General features: G+C 38.7%; 1 protein-coding gene across 2 annotated transcripts in view; it reads right to left on the bottom strand.

Annotated features, from left to right (window-relative positions):
• rapgef3 (Rap guanine nucleotide exchange factor (GEF) 3) overlaps positions 1–6,734 on the bottom strand; it is an 85,629-nt gene extending 78,895 nt beyond the window's left edge. The window contains exon 1 of one of the 2 annotated variants that reach the window (XM_034173106.1): positions 6,296–6,734. In XM_034173106.1, coding sequence (XP_034028997.1) covers positions 6,296–6,379 — 84 coding nt within the window. In that variant the 5' untranslated portion in view covers positions 6,380–6,734. The remainder of the gene's footprint in view (positions 1–6,295) is intronic. The other variant, XM_034173105.1, reaches the window with a different exon arrangement.
• Between the last annotated feature and the right edge of the window lie 13,155 nt (positions 6,735–19,889).

Raw genomic sequence — 19,889 nt, 5'->3', positions numbered from 1 at the left:
TACAGCCTGGTACACAAAACAGTTTTGGTCTCTATACTTAATTTCCTCCTCCACAATAACTATATAGAGGGTTAAATGTTTTTAGTTCTTAGTTGAAGACATTTTAATAACATTCGATATAATTGTGAGTGGGGTTGCTTTGAGTAGCTGAGCCCAGTAATTCTTCCTCCTCCCGTAGAATCGGACCATGTCTCCGAGTCCACTGGCTGGATGGATGGATGTATTTTGATAAAACTTTGCACATGTAAAATACAATAAAGTATCAAATGCACTTATTTAGAATGTGTGTCTGTTTGGAGTATCTTATTACAAAAATCTCAAATAATGCAGCTTGTTGTTTGGTGAAACGTCCAAATAACTGGAGCTGCGTGCGCACATTTAAACAAAGAAAAGAAAAAAAAACTGGCTGCCACTGCGGTTCCTCGCTCTCTCTCCCCTCAAACTCTGCCATCATAGTGTAATAAACCAGTCACCATTTGTTTTATTATACATCTGTGTAGTTAATAAAATTATCTTCACGGACGATTAGTTTGCGCGTGTGAAAAAATAAAAAACAACTGGCTGCCACGGACGATTAGTTTGCGCGTGTGAAAAAATAAAAAAACAACTGGCTGCCGCTGCGGTTCCTCGCTCTCTCTCCCCTTAAACTCTGTCATAATTGTGTTATAAACCAGTCACCATTTGTTTTATTATACATCTGTGTAGTTAATAAATAAAATAAACTTCACAGATGATTCGTTTGCACGCGCACGTGAAAAAAAAAAACTGTCTGCCACTGCTGCTCTCCCTTCAAACTCTCCCCAGAGAGGAAGAGTCTGACACAACAGAGGAGGAATAGTAGAGAAGCTTGAATCTTCGACTGGACTGGGTTGCTTGACGCGAGGACGTTTCGCTTCAAATCGCAGAAGCTTCCTCAGCTGAAATTCTTGCTCTGGAAGTCTGACTTCTGTCTGACTCTTGTAGAGAAGAATAAAACAGAAGCCAACAAAAGCTGGAGTTTTAAACCTAACCAGACCCCTTCTACTGAGAGGCAGACTGCTATAGGCTAGTGACTAAACAACAGCTCTAATTAGCAACTATTGTGCTCTAGTTAGCACACCTAATGACAGGACCGCTGTCCCTCTAATGATGGGATGGATGCCTTTCTGATGGCTCCCTTGATGACGTGAATGACTCATTACCATGAACAAAAGACTGAAACTGCTTTGAACTGAGTACCCCATTGTAAACACGGGACAAAGTGTGTCTCAGACCCCCTCCCTGGTTAAGGCTGGGTTTCAAACGTTTCACAAAGAATGCCTCCTTGACCCCTCTCTCAAACCATTTCTTCTCTCTGGCTAATATTAATATAATTAATATATATAATTAATTATAATTATATAATTAATTAATTATAATTATATATATAATTAATATAATAATATAATATCAGAGGAGGAGTTTTAAGGTTGATATAAGATTGACTTTTGGTTGTGCAAATAACTTTTTTTGGTGCAAGTAATTTTTTTGTTACTAGCACCAGTGCAAGTCGGTTAAAAAATGTATTTCGACCCCTGTTAGCCTGTTTGCTGGTGCTTCTGACTTGAAGAAAGAGGCGTGTTCAGGCTTTTTTCATCACACACTGAGCTGCCCACGCTCCACCCCTTCAGGCATTAAAGAGTTCATCCTGAATCAGTGTGGGCGGGGCTCTCAACATGGCGACGCCCAGAAATGCGCCTCATTTTGGCTGTTCTGGGTCTCTGTAGAAAACCATTGGGCTTTGTCTTTTTATATATATACACAGTTCAACCAGGCAGAACGTGTGCAAATGTTCCATCCGCCTGAACACAGCGCTGTTTGTACATGAAGGGAGGCGTCATCTGATTGTCAAAATACATTTTGTTAGCATAAATAACTGACACGCCCTCCAGGACAGTCTATCATACTATTTCGTACTGAAAACAGCGAAAGACTGAGTTCATGTTTATACTGGCCAATATTTACGACGGCGCATTAGGGCCATTCAAAGACGGGGGGGGAGAAATGGAGATTACATTTTCTAGTTTAAAGTCGCAAATATACGAGAACAAACATGCAAATTTACGAGAAATAACACACAAATTTGCGAGATTATAAACACGTATATTTGCGAGAAAAAGAATGCGAGATTAGAACACGTAAAACTACAGGTACATAAATGCACATGCAAATGCAGCCTATTGGCGTCTTATAGCGATGGAATGAGGCAGGACAATGGCTTCATCATGTACGTTTTTACAGTCAAAAAGAATTAATACATGGGCAGTGGTTTCAATGTTTAATGTCTGAGAGTTAAGAGAAATAATGTTACCATGCTTGTGCTTACAGTTAATGCAAATACAGGTAACAGCTAGCCGGGATGTTAGCTATGTTGATTTGGCTAATTATCAAATTATTAAGTTAATGTAGCTAGCATTAAATGTGCTACTTTTTTTCCTCACAGATATGCATGTTTATAATCTTGAAAATGTGCGTGTTTAATCTGGCAAATTTGCTACATTTTTCTTGCAAATTTGCTGCTTTTTTCCTCACATATTTGCATGTTTAGAATCTTGAAAATTTGCGTGTTTAATTGTGGCAAATTTGCTACTTTTTTCTTGCAGATTTGCATGTTTTTAATCTTGCAAATTTGCTTGTTATTTCTCATGAATTTGCATGTTTATTCTCATATATTTGTGACTTTAAAACTCAAAAATTTAATCTCTATTTTTTTCAGACCCAGCGCCAGAAAAAAAATATTAAGGGGGCGATGAGTTTATCACAGGGGACGGGGTCGCCCCCACCCCAAAAAAAGTGCGCACCGGAGGGGACATGCTTCTGAGCATGCGTAATGAATTGGGTGCGCTCCTGGAAAACTTGTGTATTTAGGCTACACCATTGTAAAAGACTGACTAAGAGTAAAGAGTGATGACAGTATTTTTTTTAATTATTATTTGAACGTATAGACCCTCGGTCAAGTATAAACTTCATACCACACACAGCCGGTGTTCTGTCGAGATGAGGTGTGCCAACTTTCGACACTCTGAGCTGTGACGTACCTTCGCGTTGTTCAATAGGAACGACGTGTTGGGCCAAAACACGGAAGACTCGTGGCAGAAACCACTGATCTCTATAAAATGGATTGGTCCAATTCATTTTGTAGAGATCAGTGGTTTCTGCACCAATCCGACTGGTGCAGAAACCACTGATCTCTACAAAACATTAACGTGTGACAGGACTGCTCATTTATAGAGCAGTTTTCTGAAAAAAAAAACATTTGAAATGTTTTTTTGTTGTTTGTTACCTCAAAATTTCTGATTACTGTTAAAAAAGGTTTAGAACACTTGTAATTAAAATAGCTAAATAAATCAATAAATGGTTCTTTAGAAACCTTTCATCTGTAAATTAAAACCAGCTGTTATTTCAGATTAGATCATTTCTTGTTTAACATAAGGTACCTTAGACATTTATTTTTAGACAAATAAAATAACATGGAAACTTGTACATTTTTTAAAGTCTGGTAGATTATTTATATCTCATTTCAACCAGAAAAACAAACACTAAATAAATACAAATGTTTATTATAAATGCAACAGGAAATAATTTAACAATGACTGCAGTCTGATTGTAAAGTAGGATTTCTGTGACATAAACCTCATGATTTTTGTTTTTTTATATATAGTCACTTAAACTTGTAATTTTGTCAAAATATGTAATTGCCTTTAATGTTATCAGGACAGAGTCATTTATAAAATATAAATTTGAGCACAATAAGTGGAGAGCTTCTACCTGTGCAAATGTCTTTTGACTTTGATTCATGGACATTTTTAATGATCCTTTCATTTATTGTTAAAATATAAAATGAAACAGATTTTAAAAAATAATAAAATGGTTGCTGTTCAAAGAGCCTTTTATTTAGAAGCAGGTGATGTTCTGCTGGATTCTCTGGACCAGATGAAGGTCTCTTCTGCAGCTTTGAACTCTGGTGGTGTTGCTGAAGACACTTTTGTCCTATTTTGAAGAGCAGAGCTGTTTTCTTTCGACTGGACTTCGTGGTGTTCAGCTCATCAATGGAAGTTTGGTTGTCTGCACAGCAAATGTTCCTGATTGGGACAAATAAAAATATTTCTTTAAATATAAAGAAACACTAAACAGTTTATACATAAAAAGGAAGAAAAAAAAAAACGGCAAAAAAAAAAAAAAACGGCAAAAAAACGCCCGAAAAAATAAGTTATTTAAAGTTGAGCTTTTGTGGTGTCTGAAAAAAGCTGTAGCTTTATTTGGTAAAAATAAGAATGACTGAACCATCTACAAATTTCACTCAGATCAACTGTGCTAAAAAGCTAAGCTAACGTTAGCCGATAATTAAACCTTCACAGCAGTGCAGAAACGTCATGTTTTACTTTTTTTATCCTCACCTCGATAAAGCTGCAGAACTAATCTCCGTTGGGCAAACTGGGTCTTTGCATATATCCAACAAGTGGGAGATTTCGGACTGAGTGGGTTTGCTCCATCACCCCGGCTGCCTGCCTCGCTCTGCCCAGTGATGATGCCTGAAGGCCGGCTTCTCCGCGCGGGTCGGCCCGCTGTCGCGGTTCGATCAATATCCCACCAAGTCGTCAGTCCTCCCTCGGTGGGCGTCACTCTGAAAAGTAGCTGAAAAAAAGCTTCTCCCAGCAGGGTGATGGAAGAATCGTTCTACTGCTGTTTTTTAAAGGTTTTTTGTGGTTCAGGCGATGCAAATTCAAGATGGCGATCACTGAACTTTTTTTAGGTTGTGGAAACAGACAAAGTGTGACGTAGCTGCAATCTCCGCCCCCTTGCCGCTTCCAAAGTGACGCGTCTGACGTCATGACGCGTTGGAAACGCACCGGCCTGGCGTTACGAACCGTTAAAGCGTCGCGCTGAAGCTTGCAGTGTGAAAGGCCCTTGACACTGCTTGAATAAATCGAGCTTGCCCTCTGCCGCACTGACAAGCGCAACCCTCAACCTATCAAGTCACTTGAACACAGACACACGCCATATCCGTTTGTTTTAAAATTAATTACTTTAGTTAATTAATTTGGTTTATTTGTTAAATATGTGATATTATTGAATAACTAATATTTTTGCTATATTTTCCAGTATTTCTTTTTCTTTCTTTTTTATTTATTTTTTTGATAACTCTAACATCCGAGGGGGGGAGGATGATGACGTGAGGGGGCGTCGCCCCCAAACGCCCCCTCGTGGCGCCGGGTCCGATTTTTTGCCTGTCTTTGAATGGCCCTAATATGCCATCGTAGGGATGTTAGCTATGTTGATTTGGCTAATTATCAAATTATTAAGTCAATGTAGCTAGCATTAAATGTGCTACTTTTTTTTCTCTCACAGATTTGCATGTTTATAATCTCGAAAATGTGCGTGTTTAATCTGGCAAATTTGCTACATTTTTCTCACATATTTGCATGTTTAGAATCTCGAAAATTTGCGTGTTTAATTGTGGCAAATTTCCTACTTTTTTCTTGCAGATTTGCATGTTTTTAATTTCGCAAATTTGCGTGTTATTTCTCGTGAATTTGCATGTTTATTCTCGTATATTTGTGACTTTAAACTCAAAAATTTAATTTCCATTTTTTTCCTGTCTTTGAATGGCCATAATATGCCGTCGTAGGGATGTTAGCTATGTGGATTTGGCTAATTATCAAATTATGAAGTTAATGTAGACAGCAATAAATGTGCTACTGTTTTTCCTCAGAGATTTGCATGTTTATAATCTCAAAAATGTCCGTGTTTAATCTGGCAAATTTGCTACATTTTTCTTGCAAATTTGCTGCTTTTTTCTCACATATTTGCATGTTTAGAATCTCGAAAATTTGCATGTTTAATTGTGGCAAATTTGCTACTTTTTTCTTGCAGATTTGCATGTTTTTAATCTCGCAAATTTGCATGTTATTTCTCGTGAATTTGTATGTTTATTCTCGTATATTTATGACTTTGAATTCAAAAATTTTAATCTCCATTTTTTTTCCTGTCTTTGAATGGCCCTAATACGCGTCGTAAATATTTGACATATACTGACAAAAAAAAAAAAGAAAAGATTTATCTCAGGAAAAATACTCATTTGAAAAGCCCACTTTTGCCTTTCAGCGCGCCTTTGACGTCACAAGATGGTGCGTTTGAGTTCTGCGGGAATTATGCACTCCAATGAGTGCTCGTCTAGCTTGACTAAATGACACATTTACAGGAAGAAAAACAAGCTCGCTACGTTCATCAACACACAGTGAGGTTTTTCTCCTTCATCATCATAAAGTCTCCATACCCATCTGATGCCTCTGACGGTCGGTGTTTCCAGCGCGTACCGGTCCGGGAACACTTGATAATTGTAACTCCGACACAGATGCATCTTTTTGTTTTTCGTCCTCTTGCTTTGATCAGATCAAGGAACTTTTCCAGTGAGGATCTCTGACTCTCCGGACATGATCCGTACACTTTATCTGTCGAGCCTCCGCTCCTCGCACCCACAGCACAGACGGGGTGTCGGTAGTCCAGCCCGCAGCATTTTTCCTCCAAAACTCCAGGCAGGATTCTTTTCCTTCGCTCATGAGGCGTGTGCGCCTCTGTACAGGGTGCACAATGCTCAGGCGCGCAGCTGCGTGTGCGCGCACTCTGGCTTTAAGGAGTCATGAAAAGTCCGTCCGTCCTCCTCCTCCTTTGACATTTTACAACTTCATTAATGACAGTAGGTTTGTTTTGTTTCCCATGATGTTCTGCGTGTGAGCGCGCAGGTACACGCTTCCAAAACTCCCAGCCCCGTGCAGTGCAGCACTCAGAGCGCTTATTCCTTCGCCAAAAACCAAACGCCTCCTGTTGGCAGCTGGATTTACAGATTTGCACAAAAGGTTCAGGAATGATTCCAGAATGTCCCCAAAACACTGCAGCAAAATGACAGTTTCCAGTGAGTGATGGAATGTGGCTGCTGGGTTTTGTCCTCTTGCGTAACATTCTGACAAGGCTTTTGTAGGTACGGAGCATTCAGAAAGTATTCACAGCGAATCACTTTTTCCACATTTTCTTATGTTACAGCCTTATTCCAAAATGGATGAAATAAATTTTTTCCTCCTCAAAATTCTGCACAATGACAATGTTAAGAAAGGTGTGTTTTTTTAGGTTTTTGCAAATTTATTAAAAATAAAAACATAAGAAATCACATGTACGTAAGTAAATGGACTGCATTTATATAGCGCTTTTCCATCTGCATCAGACGCTCAAAGCGCTTTACAATTATGCCTCACATTCACCCCGATGTCAGGGTGCTGCCATACAAGGCGTTCACTACACAACGGGAGCAATAGGGGATTAAAGACCTTGCCCAAGGGCCCTTAGTGATTTTCCAATCAGGCGGGGATTTGAACCAAGGATCTTCTGGTCTCAAGCTCAACACCGTAACCACTAGACCATCACCTCCCCTAAAGTAAGTATTCACAGCCTTTGTTATGAAGCTCAAAATTGAGCTCAGGTGCCCCCTGTTTCCACTGATCATCCTTGAGATGTTTCTACAGCTTAATTAGAGTCCACCTGGGGTAAATTCTGTTGATTGGGCATAATTTGAAAGGGAACACACCTGTCTACATATAAGTTCCCACAGCTAACAGTGCATGTCAGAGCACAAACCAAGCATGAAGTCAAAGGAATTGTCTGTAAACCTCCAACACAGGATTGTCTCGATCCACAAATCTGGGGAAGGGTACAGAAACATTTCTGCTGCTTTGAAGGTTAGCACAGTGGCCTCCATCATCTGTAAATGGAAAAAGTTCTGATCCAACAGGACTCTTCCCAGAGCTGGCACCCAGTATAAACTGAGATCAGGAGAGAAGGGACTTAGGGAGGTGTATAAATATAACTTCCAGTGATTTCAAAACCTCATGCACACACACACACACACTCTTTCTCCTGGGGACAGCATTAAAAGGAAAATAAAATATTTTCTATCAAATTCCCTCTAGGTAAATATGTTCTCTTCATTAAAGTGAGCTGTAATTTTGCAACACATTTAAAAAATTAACCAATATTTTAATGCTTGGATTTCAGTGGAAATTAATATTTGGTCAATTTTGTGAAATTGGAAAGGCCGTATATATTAACATTGCACAGTTTGGAGGGTAATGGAAACTCACCTACTGAGGGAAATTAAACCTGGAGTTTGTTCAGACTTTTTCATAGGCAGACATGCACATAACTGGTGCTCATGTGTGCCAAAAAGGAGGCACAGCAGAAAACCCAGAGGGAAGTGCTTTCCCTACAATCTGTCATCATCGCTTTCCTCCTGAGAAGTGTTTTCCTCAGGGTTTTCTGCTGTGCATCATATTTTTATCATGCAAAAACACCATGAGCACCAGTTATGTGCACACATGTTGATAGGCCATGCCTACTTTACAGCCAAACAGATTCAAGTGTCTTTAAATGTTAAAAACAACAAACAAACAAAGTTTTGCCATTTTCTACCTCCTTCTCTTTATATTTTCCACAATAACACAAATGTCAAGAACTGTTTACTGCGTTCTTACAACACGACTTACTTGATGGGCATTAAAAAAAAAAGTTGCAATAAGATTTTAGGTTGCTGACTATCGCAAGGTAAAGAACCAAAACAAAACATTAGTAGTTATAGAGAAAATATTAGTTTCAAATCAATTATGCAGATCTGTGAAAGTAATATTTTTCTCAAGTAAAATTACCAGGAATTATGCTATTCACAATTCTTAGTTATGAAGATTCACTGGTTTTCTATTATATTTATTATTGTAAATTCAGTAGTTTAGGATTTTGAGCCAATATAATAATATAGTTATAAAATTATCTTTTCCACAGTATATATACACAAAATATTTTTCAACAAAACATGCTGTGTTTATTTAAAATTACGCATTTGTGCTAAAAATAGCTCTAATATAATGAAGTGTCGATATCTCCTCCAAGGGTGCTAACAATTGCTGTGTTATCATCAGAGGACCTTGCAAATGGTGCAATCTGACGTGGGCGTGTATTAGTGAATGAATGAATGAAAACTGTTTATTTCGAACATTTGATACAACAACAATTACAAGATAGATCAGTAAAGACAACAACAAAAAAGTTCCTACTGTGTACCCAACATGTCCGAAAAGGGGTAGGGTGAAGCATCAGCTTATTTATCCCTACCCCTTCTTCCCCACAACCAGTAATACCCTTTGCCACATATACACATAGATTCCTACACACCTAAATCGATATCAATATATATATATATATATATATATATATATATATATATATATATATACATATACATACACATATATACATACACATATATATATATATACATACACACATCAACATACATACACATATACATATATACACATATATATACACAAACATAAATATACACCTTCACATACCTACTTACATACAAAATACTATATATTTACAAGCCGAAGGAAAAAACAAAAACACCCTAACCCTCATTACCCTTCCTCCTCCCTATACCCAGAAAAAACCATATTTTTGTACCGCTGTTTGAACTGGTTCATGCTTGGACATTGCTTGAGCCCCACTCCCAATCTGTTCCACATCCTCACCCCACAGACAGAAATACAGAAACCTTTTAATGTTGTTCGTGCCCACTGATGCTTTAAATTAAATTTCCCCCTCAGACTGTAATCCCCTGATCTGTTAAAAAACATATTTTAATATTTGCTGGAAGTAAATTGTTTATTGCTTTATACACAATTTGTACTGTTTGAAAATGAACCAAGTCTGTGAATTTTAAGAATGTGGATTGTAAAAATAGTGGATTTGTATGATCTCTATAGCCAGTATTATGAATAATTCTTATAGCTCTTTTCTGCATTACTGACAGTGATTGTGTTGTACCTTTATAAGTATTACCCCATACCTCTGCACAGTACTGTAAATATGGTAAAACCAGTGAGCAGTAAAGAATGCGGAGTGAGTTGTGGTCCAGAATATGTTTCGCTTTGTTTAGAACTGAAATGCTTCTTGACAGTTTACTTTGTATATGTTTTATATGAGTCTTCCAGTTTATCATCTATTATCACCCCCAGAAACTTATTTTCATGTACCCTTTCAATATCTACCCCCTCGACTTGTAACTGAACCTGTATGTCTGTATTACAATAGCCAAATAACATGTATTTTGTTTTACTTAAGTTTAATGATAATTTGTTTCTGTCAAACCATATTTTCAATTTTCCCATTTCTATACTGATCCTCCTCAGTAACTCCTGCAAATCCCCCCCTGAACAAAAAATGCTTGTGTCATCTGCAAATAATACTAATTTTAATATTTTGGAAACATTGACAATATCATTTATATAAATTAGAAACAGTTTTGGACCCAATACTGACCCCTGTGGGACGCCACAAGCATTGTCCAAGCATGATGATGTATATTCCCCCAACTTCACAAACTGTTTTCTGTTACTTAAGTAGCTTCTCACCCAGTGCAACACCAACCCCCTAATCCCATACTGTTCAAGTTTATTGATTAATATGTCATGATTAATTGTATCAAAAGCCTTTTTAAGGTCTATAAATATTCCAACTGAATGTAATTTGTGGTCTATGGCGTTTGTAATCTCCTCAACTGATTCTATTAATGCAAGTGATGTTGAACTATGTGCTCTGAATCCATATTGACTATCAGTAAGTAATTTATGTTTATTTATGAATTTGTCTAATCTATTATTGAATAACTTTTCTAATAATTTGGAAAATTGTGGAAGCAAAGAAACAGGTCTATAATTTGTGAAGTGGTGTCTATCCCCAGTCTTATACAGCGGCACAACCTTAGCTATTTTCATTTGATTGGGAAATTTACTGGTTTGAAATGATAAGTTACAGATGTATGTTAATGGTTCTACAATCCATTCAATGACCTGTTTTACCACCACCATATCAATTTCATTTAAATCGGTAGATGTTTTATATTTACAATTATTCACAATGTCTATAATTTCATTTCCATCCACTGCTGTGAGGAACATTGAACAGGGATTTCTTTCTATAAGATTATTATCCCAATCCTCAGATTGGGAATCGGGAATTTTTTCTGCCAAGCTTGGTCCAATATTTACAAAAAAATTATTAAAACCGTTGACTACCTCATCCTTATTTTCCTTCTTGACATTATTATCAATGAAATACTGAGGGTAACTCTGTTTTTTATTACCATTTTTGATAATGCTATTTAATATATCCCATATTCCTTTAATATTGTTTTTGTTATTATATAATATGTTACTATAATATTCCTTCCTACATACCCGTATAATATTAGTTAATCTATTTTTGTATTTCTTATATCTATTTTCTGCCTCTTTAGTCTTTAGTTTTATGAATTCTCTATACAGTGTATTTTTCTTATTACATGCATTTCGTAACCCTTTCGTCATCCATGGTCGAGCTTGGATTTTTTGTTTTCTGTAGTCTTGTTTAATTGGACAATTTTTATCATATAATGATGTAAATATTTGTAAAAAAGTTTCATATGCACTATCAACATCACTTTCACTGTATACCTTTTCCCAGTTTTGCTCCTGTAAATCCTTCTTTAGTGTGTTCATGTTTTCCTCTGTCCGCACTCGCCTGTATTTTATTTTCTCCTCTGGCTGATTCCGCAGATGGTTTCTATTATAAACAATGAAAACTGGTAGATGATCACTAATGTCATTGATTAATAATCCACTCACAGTGTTATTCTCAATATCATTGCTGAATATATTATCAATTAAGGTGGCACTATGGGATGTAATTCTGCTTGGCCTGGTGATTTTTGGATATAAACTCATACTGTACATTATACTGATAAATTCATCTGTTATTTTATGCTTATTTGGATTGAGCAGATCAATATTTAAGTCACCACAAATGAACACAGTTTTTTGATTAGTTTTTGAGAACATTTTTCCCATACAGTCAGTGAATGTTTCAATACTAGATCCTGGTGCTCTATATATACAGCTGACTAATACATTTTTGCTTTTTTCTTCACATATTTCAATAGTTATACATTCTAATAAGTTATCAATCACAGTTGTCATATTGTCTACTATTTTATAATCCATGTTCTTATCCACATACACAGCCACTCCTCCTCCACTCTTATTTTTTCTGTTTACACAGTTAAATTCATATCCATCCAGTTCAAAATCCATTCCTTTATCTTCATTGATCCATGTTTCTGATATAGCAATTATGTTAAATATTTTTTTAAACTGACTTAAATATTCTTTAATGTTGTTAAAGTTTGCATATAGACTTCTGCTGTTGAAATGGATTATTGATAATTTGTTATCCGTTTTAATGATCCGATTAAACTGTTCATCTGTATAATAGCAACAACTGTCATTGATATTTGAGAAGAAATTATTGTCCGGGTCTATATCGTGCTCCAAGTCCAGTACATTGTGGTCTGTGTATTTAAATGTTCTCAGTTCTACTTTTCCATGATCAGCAATCCTTTGAGTTATATCCTTCTTGTCTCCAGATGTAGATGAATAGGTAGTAGATGAATAGGTTCCTCTGGTCTGTGTCATGGTGTTGTGATGTGTTTGTGTCCTCATACCTTATTGGTCATATTTGTCCAGATCCACGCTTTAAGAAACACTATTGTTCATATTTGTCCAGCTCCTCGATGTTCCTTATTGCCATGACTTTTGCTTGTTCTGGTGATCCGTTCAGTTTGATGAATATTTTACAGTTTGAAGTCCATGTGTGCTGGATTTTTCCCTGTTTCTTCAAGAAGCGTGCTTTCCTGGCGATGTCGGCATTCCGTTTGGTGAGATGTTCATTGATGAATACGTTTGTCCCTTTCAGTTTTCTTCCTTGTTTTAACAGTGCTGTTTTGTGTTTTCTGTTGATGAATCTCATGATGACGGTTCGTTTATCACCGTCATTTCTCCGGGGCAGAGGGTGGCACGCTTCAATGTTATTTAAATCCATTTCTATACCTTTAGATAGGAGGAAATCAGCAACCTGTTTTTCCACAGAGCTGACCTCCTGTTCACTGGGCTCCCCTCCGCTCTCATCTGTTACCGCCCGTGCGTAGGACCGTGGTTTGATATGAAGACCTGTGATGATGACGTCGTTAATTCTGGTGTACTGCTCCAATTCAGCCACTCTATTTTCCAGCTGCGCCAGATGCCGGTCTTTCTCGGCATTCTGGAGCCGTAATGCCTTCACCTCCTCCACCAGATCCATGATTGATTTCTGTTGCTGCTTCACAACAGAAATCTCCTCTGATAGAAAGTCCAGAGATTTTTTAATATCGTCACCTTCCTCCGCTGTCAGAACCTTCTTAGGCCCCATGGTCGGCTTATGAGCAGCTTGTCGATCGCCGATGTTAACAGCCTGCGTTGTTTGTCACCGGGATGGATCTGCACTGCGCTGGTGCCGCGCGGCCTCGGTGTTTCCGCGCTGATGGATCCGCGGTGGCTGCACGAGGCCTCGGGGAAGCGGCACTCGTGACGCGCGGCTCTAATGACGCAGCGCGCGGCCTCAGTGAATTCACCACGTTGGGCCTCGGACGTTGTTGCTGTTCAGTCGCGGGGCTAAGTTGCCGGTTGAGGTGGTATTCCCAATGTCCGGGTTGGCAAACACCGGCGTGGCAGATGGCAACCACAAACACCACCTCTGAAAACTCAGGTACAAACTTTTTGCAGCTCGCTCTGACGACACGCAGCTCTGACTGACTGTGACTGACGCAGCTCTGACCTGGAACGTGAGGATTTACTTGCAAATGACAATTGGCTCATAAAGTGAACCTTGAGCCGAGCCATGCCAGCTGTGTGGAACACAATCATCCAAAAGTCATCCAGATACATCTCATTCCAATATTAGAGCGCCATTTGCAACAAAAGCCAGTTTCTATGTAATCGGAGCTATTGACTGCGCATATATGTTCACATCATATGTGATGCGGAAATGCGCATCAGGCTGGTGTTTGGCACGGTGCGCAATGACAGCTGCTCAATCAATCAATCAAACTACTTAATTAAACCCACAAGGGGCAATTAAGTAGTGTAATTTATCCAAACGTGAACCAGCGCGGCCACATTTGGGCAAATATGTTCATTATTATTATTAAGGGTTTGTTTTTTTTGTTTGTTTGTTTGGTTTTTTTGCTTGATGGTCAGAGTGGCAGAGCTTAACAGGCTTCCTGTGTTCCGGATTTGTCAATAAATGTGTGCATAAATTGTGAATGTCACACTTTCAGCGGAGGTGCACCTCACCTTTTTAACATCAATATGTGTGCACTGTTTTGCATGTTGGCCTCACACACACACACACACACACACACACACACACACACACACACACACACACACACACACACACACACACACACACACACACTCTGTAGCTCCCACAAACTTTTTTTCCAGTTTCTTGATCCATTTAACAGCATAAATAAATGCATAAATGAATAAACGATCCCTGTGTGTCTAATTTGCAATTTCCAGTCAGCTGCAGTATAATTTCTTTTCTGTGTTCATGTTGTCTGATGTGACGTTGTGGGGAATTCCTGCTCAAGGGGCCTATGTACATAAAATTGCATATTTAAATGGACGTATCCAGGGAGGAGTTTGTTTCCGCGTTCAGTTCCACCTTCATTAGGATGTACAACCAGAACGTGAGTGGATCCATGCCTACGCACACTTTGATACATCTGAATATTTTTGTGCTTTCGCCAGTTTCTGGGTTTTGGCGTACGCTATGTTTTAGTAGGAAATCCACGCAAGTCTTTGTACATGAGGCCGCTGTTTGTGAATGAAAATAATTTCACTGATTTCATTTACTCGGCAGAAAAGCAGGAGACTTACTTCTCCCATCTGTGGTGTCACACGTCTCAGTGGTGAAAGGACTGATTTCATTATGTTTTCCATGGAGAATCGTCAAAGAGGCTCTGTGTAAAACATGAAGAAACAAGATTATAAGTAAAGCCGTGAGGGATCATCACATCTCTTGCCAAGTGCAAAGAAAACTGTGTCAAACAAGGACCCGCTGTCTGGTTTGATTTTCTTTGCCTTTCACTGTGAGTGGATGACATTCATCTCATCTGCTCTGCACACTGGATGCGTTACGTAAGACTTGTTTAAATCCAACCTATTGTTCCAGTGGAGGCCTGCCCTTCCTGCACTGACCTCAGTCCCTGAGTTAAAATACCAGGAGCTTTCTGAAATGCAGCACGCTGAAGATGAGCTCTGGAGTAACACAAGTGAGGTCAAATTTGCCGAAGGTCAATCATAGGGCCAAGGTCATGTTTGTCTGTACCTCCAAAATCCTTTGAGTAATCTCTTCAGACTTTGGGATGTCAGTGAAGGTCAATCCCAGACCCTAACATGGCAAACATACAGTGCATCCGGAAAGTATTCACAGCACTTCACCTTTTCCACACTTTATGTTACAGCCTTATTCCAAAATGGATGAAGTTAATTTATTTTCGTCAAGATTCTACACACAATACCCCATAATGACAATGTGAAAAAGTTTTTTTTTTTTTTTAGATTTTTGCAAATTTATTTTTAAGAAACCCCAAAGAAATCACGTGTACGTAAGTATTCACAGCCTTTGCAATGAATCTCAAAATTGAGCTAAAGTTCATCTTGTTTCCACTGATCATCCTTGAGCTGTTTCTGCAGGTTAATTGGTGTCCACCTAGGGTAAATTCAGTTGATTGGACATGATTTGGAAAGGCACACACACCTGTCTACATATAAGGTTCCACAGTTGACAGTGCATGTCAGAGCACAAACCAAGCATAAACTCAAAGGAACTGTCTGTAGACCTCCGAGACAGGATTGCAATGAGGCACAAATCTGGGGAAGGTACAGAAACATTTCTGCTGCTTTGAAGGTCCCAGTGAGCACAGTGGCCTCCATCATCCATATATAGAAGAAGTTTGGATCAACCAGGTCTCTTCCTAGAGCTGACGGCCCATCTTAACTGAGGGAACAGGAAAGAAGGGCCTTAGTCAGGGAGGTGACCAAGAACCTGCTGGTCACTGTGTCAGAGGTCCAGCATTCCTCTGTGGAAAGAGGAGAACCTTCTAGAAGGACAACCATCTCTGCAGCAATCCACCAATCAGGCCTGTATGGTAGAGTGGCCAGACAGAAGTCACTCCTTAGTAAAAGGCACATGGCAGCCCACCTGGAGTTTGACAAAAGACACCTGAAGGACTCTCAGACCATGAGAAACAAAATTCTCTGGTCTGATGAGACAAAGACTGAACTCCATGGTGCAAATACCAGGCGTCATGTTTGGAGGAGACCACTCACCATCCCTACAGTGAAACATGGTGGTGGCAGCATCATGCTATGGGGATGTTTTTCAGCAGCAAGAACTGGGAGACTAGTCAGGATTGAGGGAAAGATGAATGCAGCAATGTACAGAGACATCCTGGATGAAAACCTGCTCAAGAGTGCTCTTGACCTCAGACTGGGGCAACAGTTCATGTTTGAACAGGACACTGACCCTAAAGACACAGCCAAGATATCAAAGGAGTGGCTTCAGGACAACTCTGTGAATGTCCTTGAGTGGCCCAGCCAGAACCCAGACCTGAATCTGATTGAACATCTCTGGAGAAATCTAAAAATGTCTGTGCACCAACGCTCCCCATCCAACCTGATGGAGCTTGAGAGGTGCTGCAAAGAAGAATGGACCAAACTGCCCAAAGATACATGTGCAAAGGTTGTGGCATCATATTCAAGAAGTCTTGAGGCAGTAATTGCTGCCAAAGGTGCATCAACAAAGTATTGAGCAAAGGGCGTGAATACTTATGTACATGTGATTTCTTAGTTTTTATTTTGAATAAAAATCCAGTTTTGCTTCTCTATGACCTCCAGATGGAATGTAAACATGATAGTTTCTCTGATAACGAACAGCATGTGGCTACATTCTTTCTGATCAGATCTGACAATTTGACTGTTATTGTTTTTATGCTGGGGAACATGTTTGACAGTGCAGCACTCTAAAAACATGGCCACACTGACACGCGTCCTGTCTGGTAACGGACGAGGAAGACGTCTGACTGACACCTGAAATGTAAAGGCAGAAATGCAGAGAGTAAGGGCCGCATTGAAGCGCTTGTCAGCACATGTGATTGGATGTGTTTCCCGTTCAGAGGGTGTTACATGCTTGCGTTCATCATCAGCATCAATTCACCAGAGAGAACATTTTGAACCCAGCAGTCACGTGGCACTCGCTTCATTTCATGAGGAATTTTTAAAAATAAAGGCTGCCCTCTGTTGACGACACAGGTGCACTGCGCCTCGTGCCCAATTATGTGCAAGTTTTGGAACAAAACTAACTAAATAAATAAAATAAAATTGGGAAAAAAAAAGTCTGTCGACAAAATGCTTCTACAGCTGTGCATGAACATTTGGTTACACTCTGGTTTGGGTCCACTGGTACCGATGGAGATAAGGTCACGGCAGCTCACCATCCTGTCCAATGGTTGTGGGTTCTTCCAGGACTAAAGTTTGAACACGATGGCTTTGACAGTTGAAAACTGGCAATACCAAGATAATATTTAGCTTTTCCTTTGACTTGTCCCCCTGCCTCTCCCTCTCGGTATTTATTATATGTACTTTTGCTCACATCCCGTGGGAATGGGAGTGGGACTTCCTGCAACAAATCTACGCCCATGGAATGTGTGCTCTGCCATCTGTGCACTGAGCTCCTCTGGTGGCAAATACACACACACACACACACACACACACACACACACACACACACACACACACACACACACACACACACACACACACACACACACACACACACACACACACACACACACACTTTCCTTCCTAACAGAGTTTATATTATATGCAGACGCCAAATGAGTCCAGCTACACTCAACAAAAATATAACCAGTCTAAATCTGGGCAGTCTAAGGCACACCTGTGCACTAATCATGGTGTCTAATCAGCATCTTGGTATGGCACACCTGTGAGGTGGGATGGATTATCTCAGCAAAGGAGAAGTGCTCACTATCACAGATTTAGACTGGTTTGTGAACAATATTTGAGGGAAATGGTGATATTGTGTATGTGGAAAAAATTTTAGATCTTTGAGTTCATCTCATACAAAATGGGAGCAAAACCAAAAGTGTTGCGTTTATATTTTTGTTGAGTATATATTTAAGCATTATGTCTTTAAGACAATCAATTATTAACTCCCACATTGAAATAGAAAACAGGAATATTGGAATATTTGTCAGTGCTTCCTTCTGGATCTTATCTCATTAAGTGCAACATAATTACAGAAGAGAATTACATGAAATTCTGCAGGTTTCTCAATTGTGTACTAGTTTTAATGGGCTTAAAAGTTGTTTGTGTACACATTTTTTGAGAGAGACATGATAATCCTCCTCCCAAAGAATTTCAATCATCACACCACAACTCTACCAGAAAAACTGACATTTGTTATTCAAAATCACGTTTCCAGCCTTGTGTTTTATATATATATATATATATATATATATATATATATATATATATATATATATATATATATATATATATAAAGAAATGAATTCTGTCATTTACTTATTGTGAACTTGACTGCCTGAAAGCCCATGAAACATTCTCTGTAAATGCCAGATACTTTGAAATGTGAGTTTGGGGTAATTGTGCTCGCTCAGCACTTTTGATCTAGTTCTTTTTATGTTGATGTGTTAGGAGAGATTTCTTGTGAAATAAATCTGCACAGGAAGAAAAACCTAGTAAAATAAAGAATCAGGAGAACAACACTCCAACATTCAGAAAAAGTAAAGGAGAATAGCACCACCTAAAGGAAAGTAGCTTCTATATTGACTGTGTCATTTGTTATGAGGTGTGTATTTTTTTCTTTTTCTTTTTTTTTGATTGATCAGTCTGTAAATGTTCCCATATTTATGAAATTTGGATTGCCTCAAAAGGATAATTGTTACAGCTTTTAAACAACTGCCATTGTTAGTTCTGTATAAAATGCGTCGAATTTGAATACTAACAACAACAAGTATAGAGCTGGTGCTTTGAACTTGCATTGAAATGCATATTTACACATTTACTGCATAAATATGCAGTATATGTAAATATACTGCTGCTCTACTTCTAAATAATCCTGCTCTGACCGAGCCCACCAACAGAAAAAACAAACAAAAAAAACTGTGGAGCCACCAGTGATTCTGGCCCTCAGCGACAGTACTAACAGGACAATTTTGCAGCATGAAATCCTGAATAAAATTTGATGAAATATGACATCATTAAAAGTATGCACAGGGTTTACATTTCAGTGATTCATAATTTATCAGCAATTAATCCCATAGCAGAGGATGTTAGAAATGTTGCCCTATTTAGTATCTCTGGATATGTGATAACAAATGGGTTATATATTAGACCCTATTAAAAAAAAAGGAGTTTATCATCCTTGGCATCAGAAAAAAGTGATGCAGGAGAGCGGATTTTTTATTTATTTATTTATTTTTCTTAGAAACAGGTACTGTCACGGTACGAGATGGCGTGGCACTGAACTGGAGATGGACACAAAATGCAGATTCGTAGGCTGAGAAACTGAAATAATCAAAAGGCTTTATTAAAAAAAAAAAAAACAGGCAGGGATTCGGTACACAGTTTGGCAGCCAGCAGTGTGGAGGTAAGCAGCAGCGTGGCCCAAAAAACAAGCAGATGGCTAAACATTGAACAACAAGGTTCAAGGGCACAGACATAAAATAAGCCAAAAAAACAAGGCAATGTCAGTAACACAGTAAGCAGAACGATGAAAAAGGCTGGAACAAAGACACAAAAGCACAACAAGCTGGCAAAGAACACAGAGACATGCAAGGCTTAAATAACACAAGAGTGATT

This window comes from Thalassophryne amazonica, chromosome 6, assembly GCF_902500255.1.
Source record: "Thalassophryne amazonica chromosome 6, fThaAma1.1, whole genome shotgun sequence".
NCBI classification, from domain to species: Eukaryota; Metazoa; Chordata; class Actinopteri; order Batrachoidiformes; family Batrachoididae; genus Thalassophryne; species Thalassophryne amazonica.
Note: the sequence above shows the minus strand (reverse complement) of the source record. Positions and strands in the feature narration are given on the sequence as shown.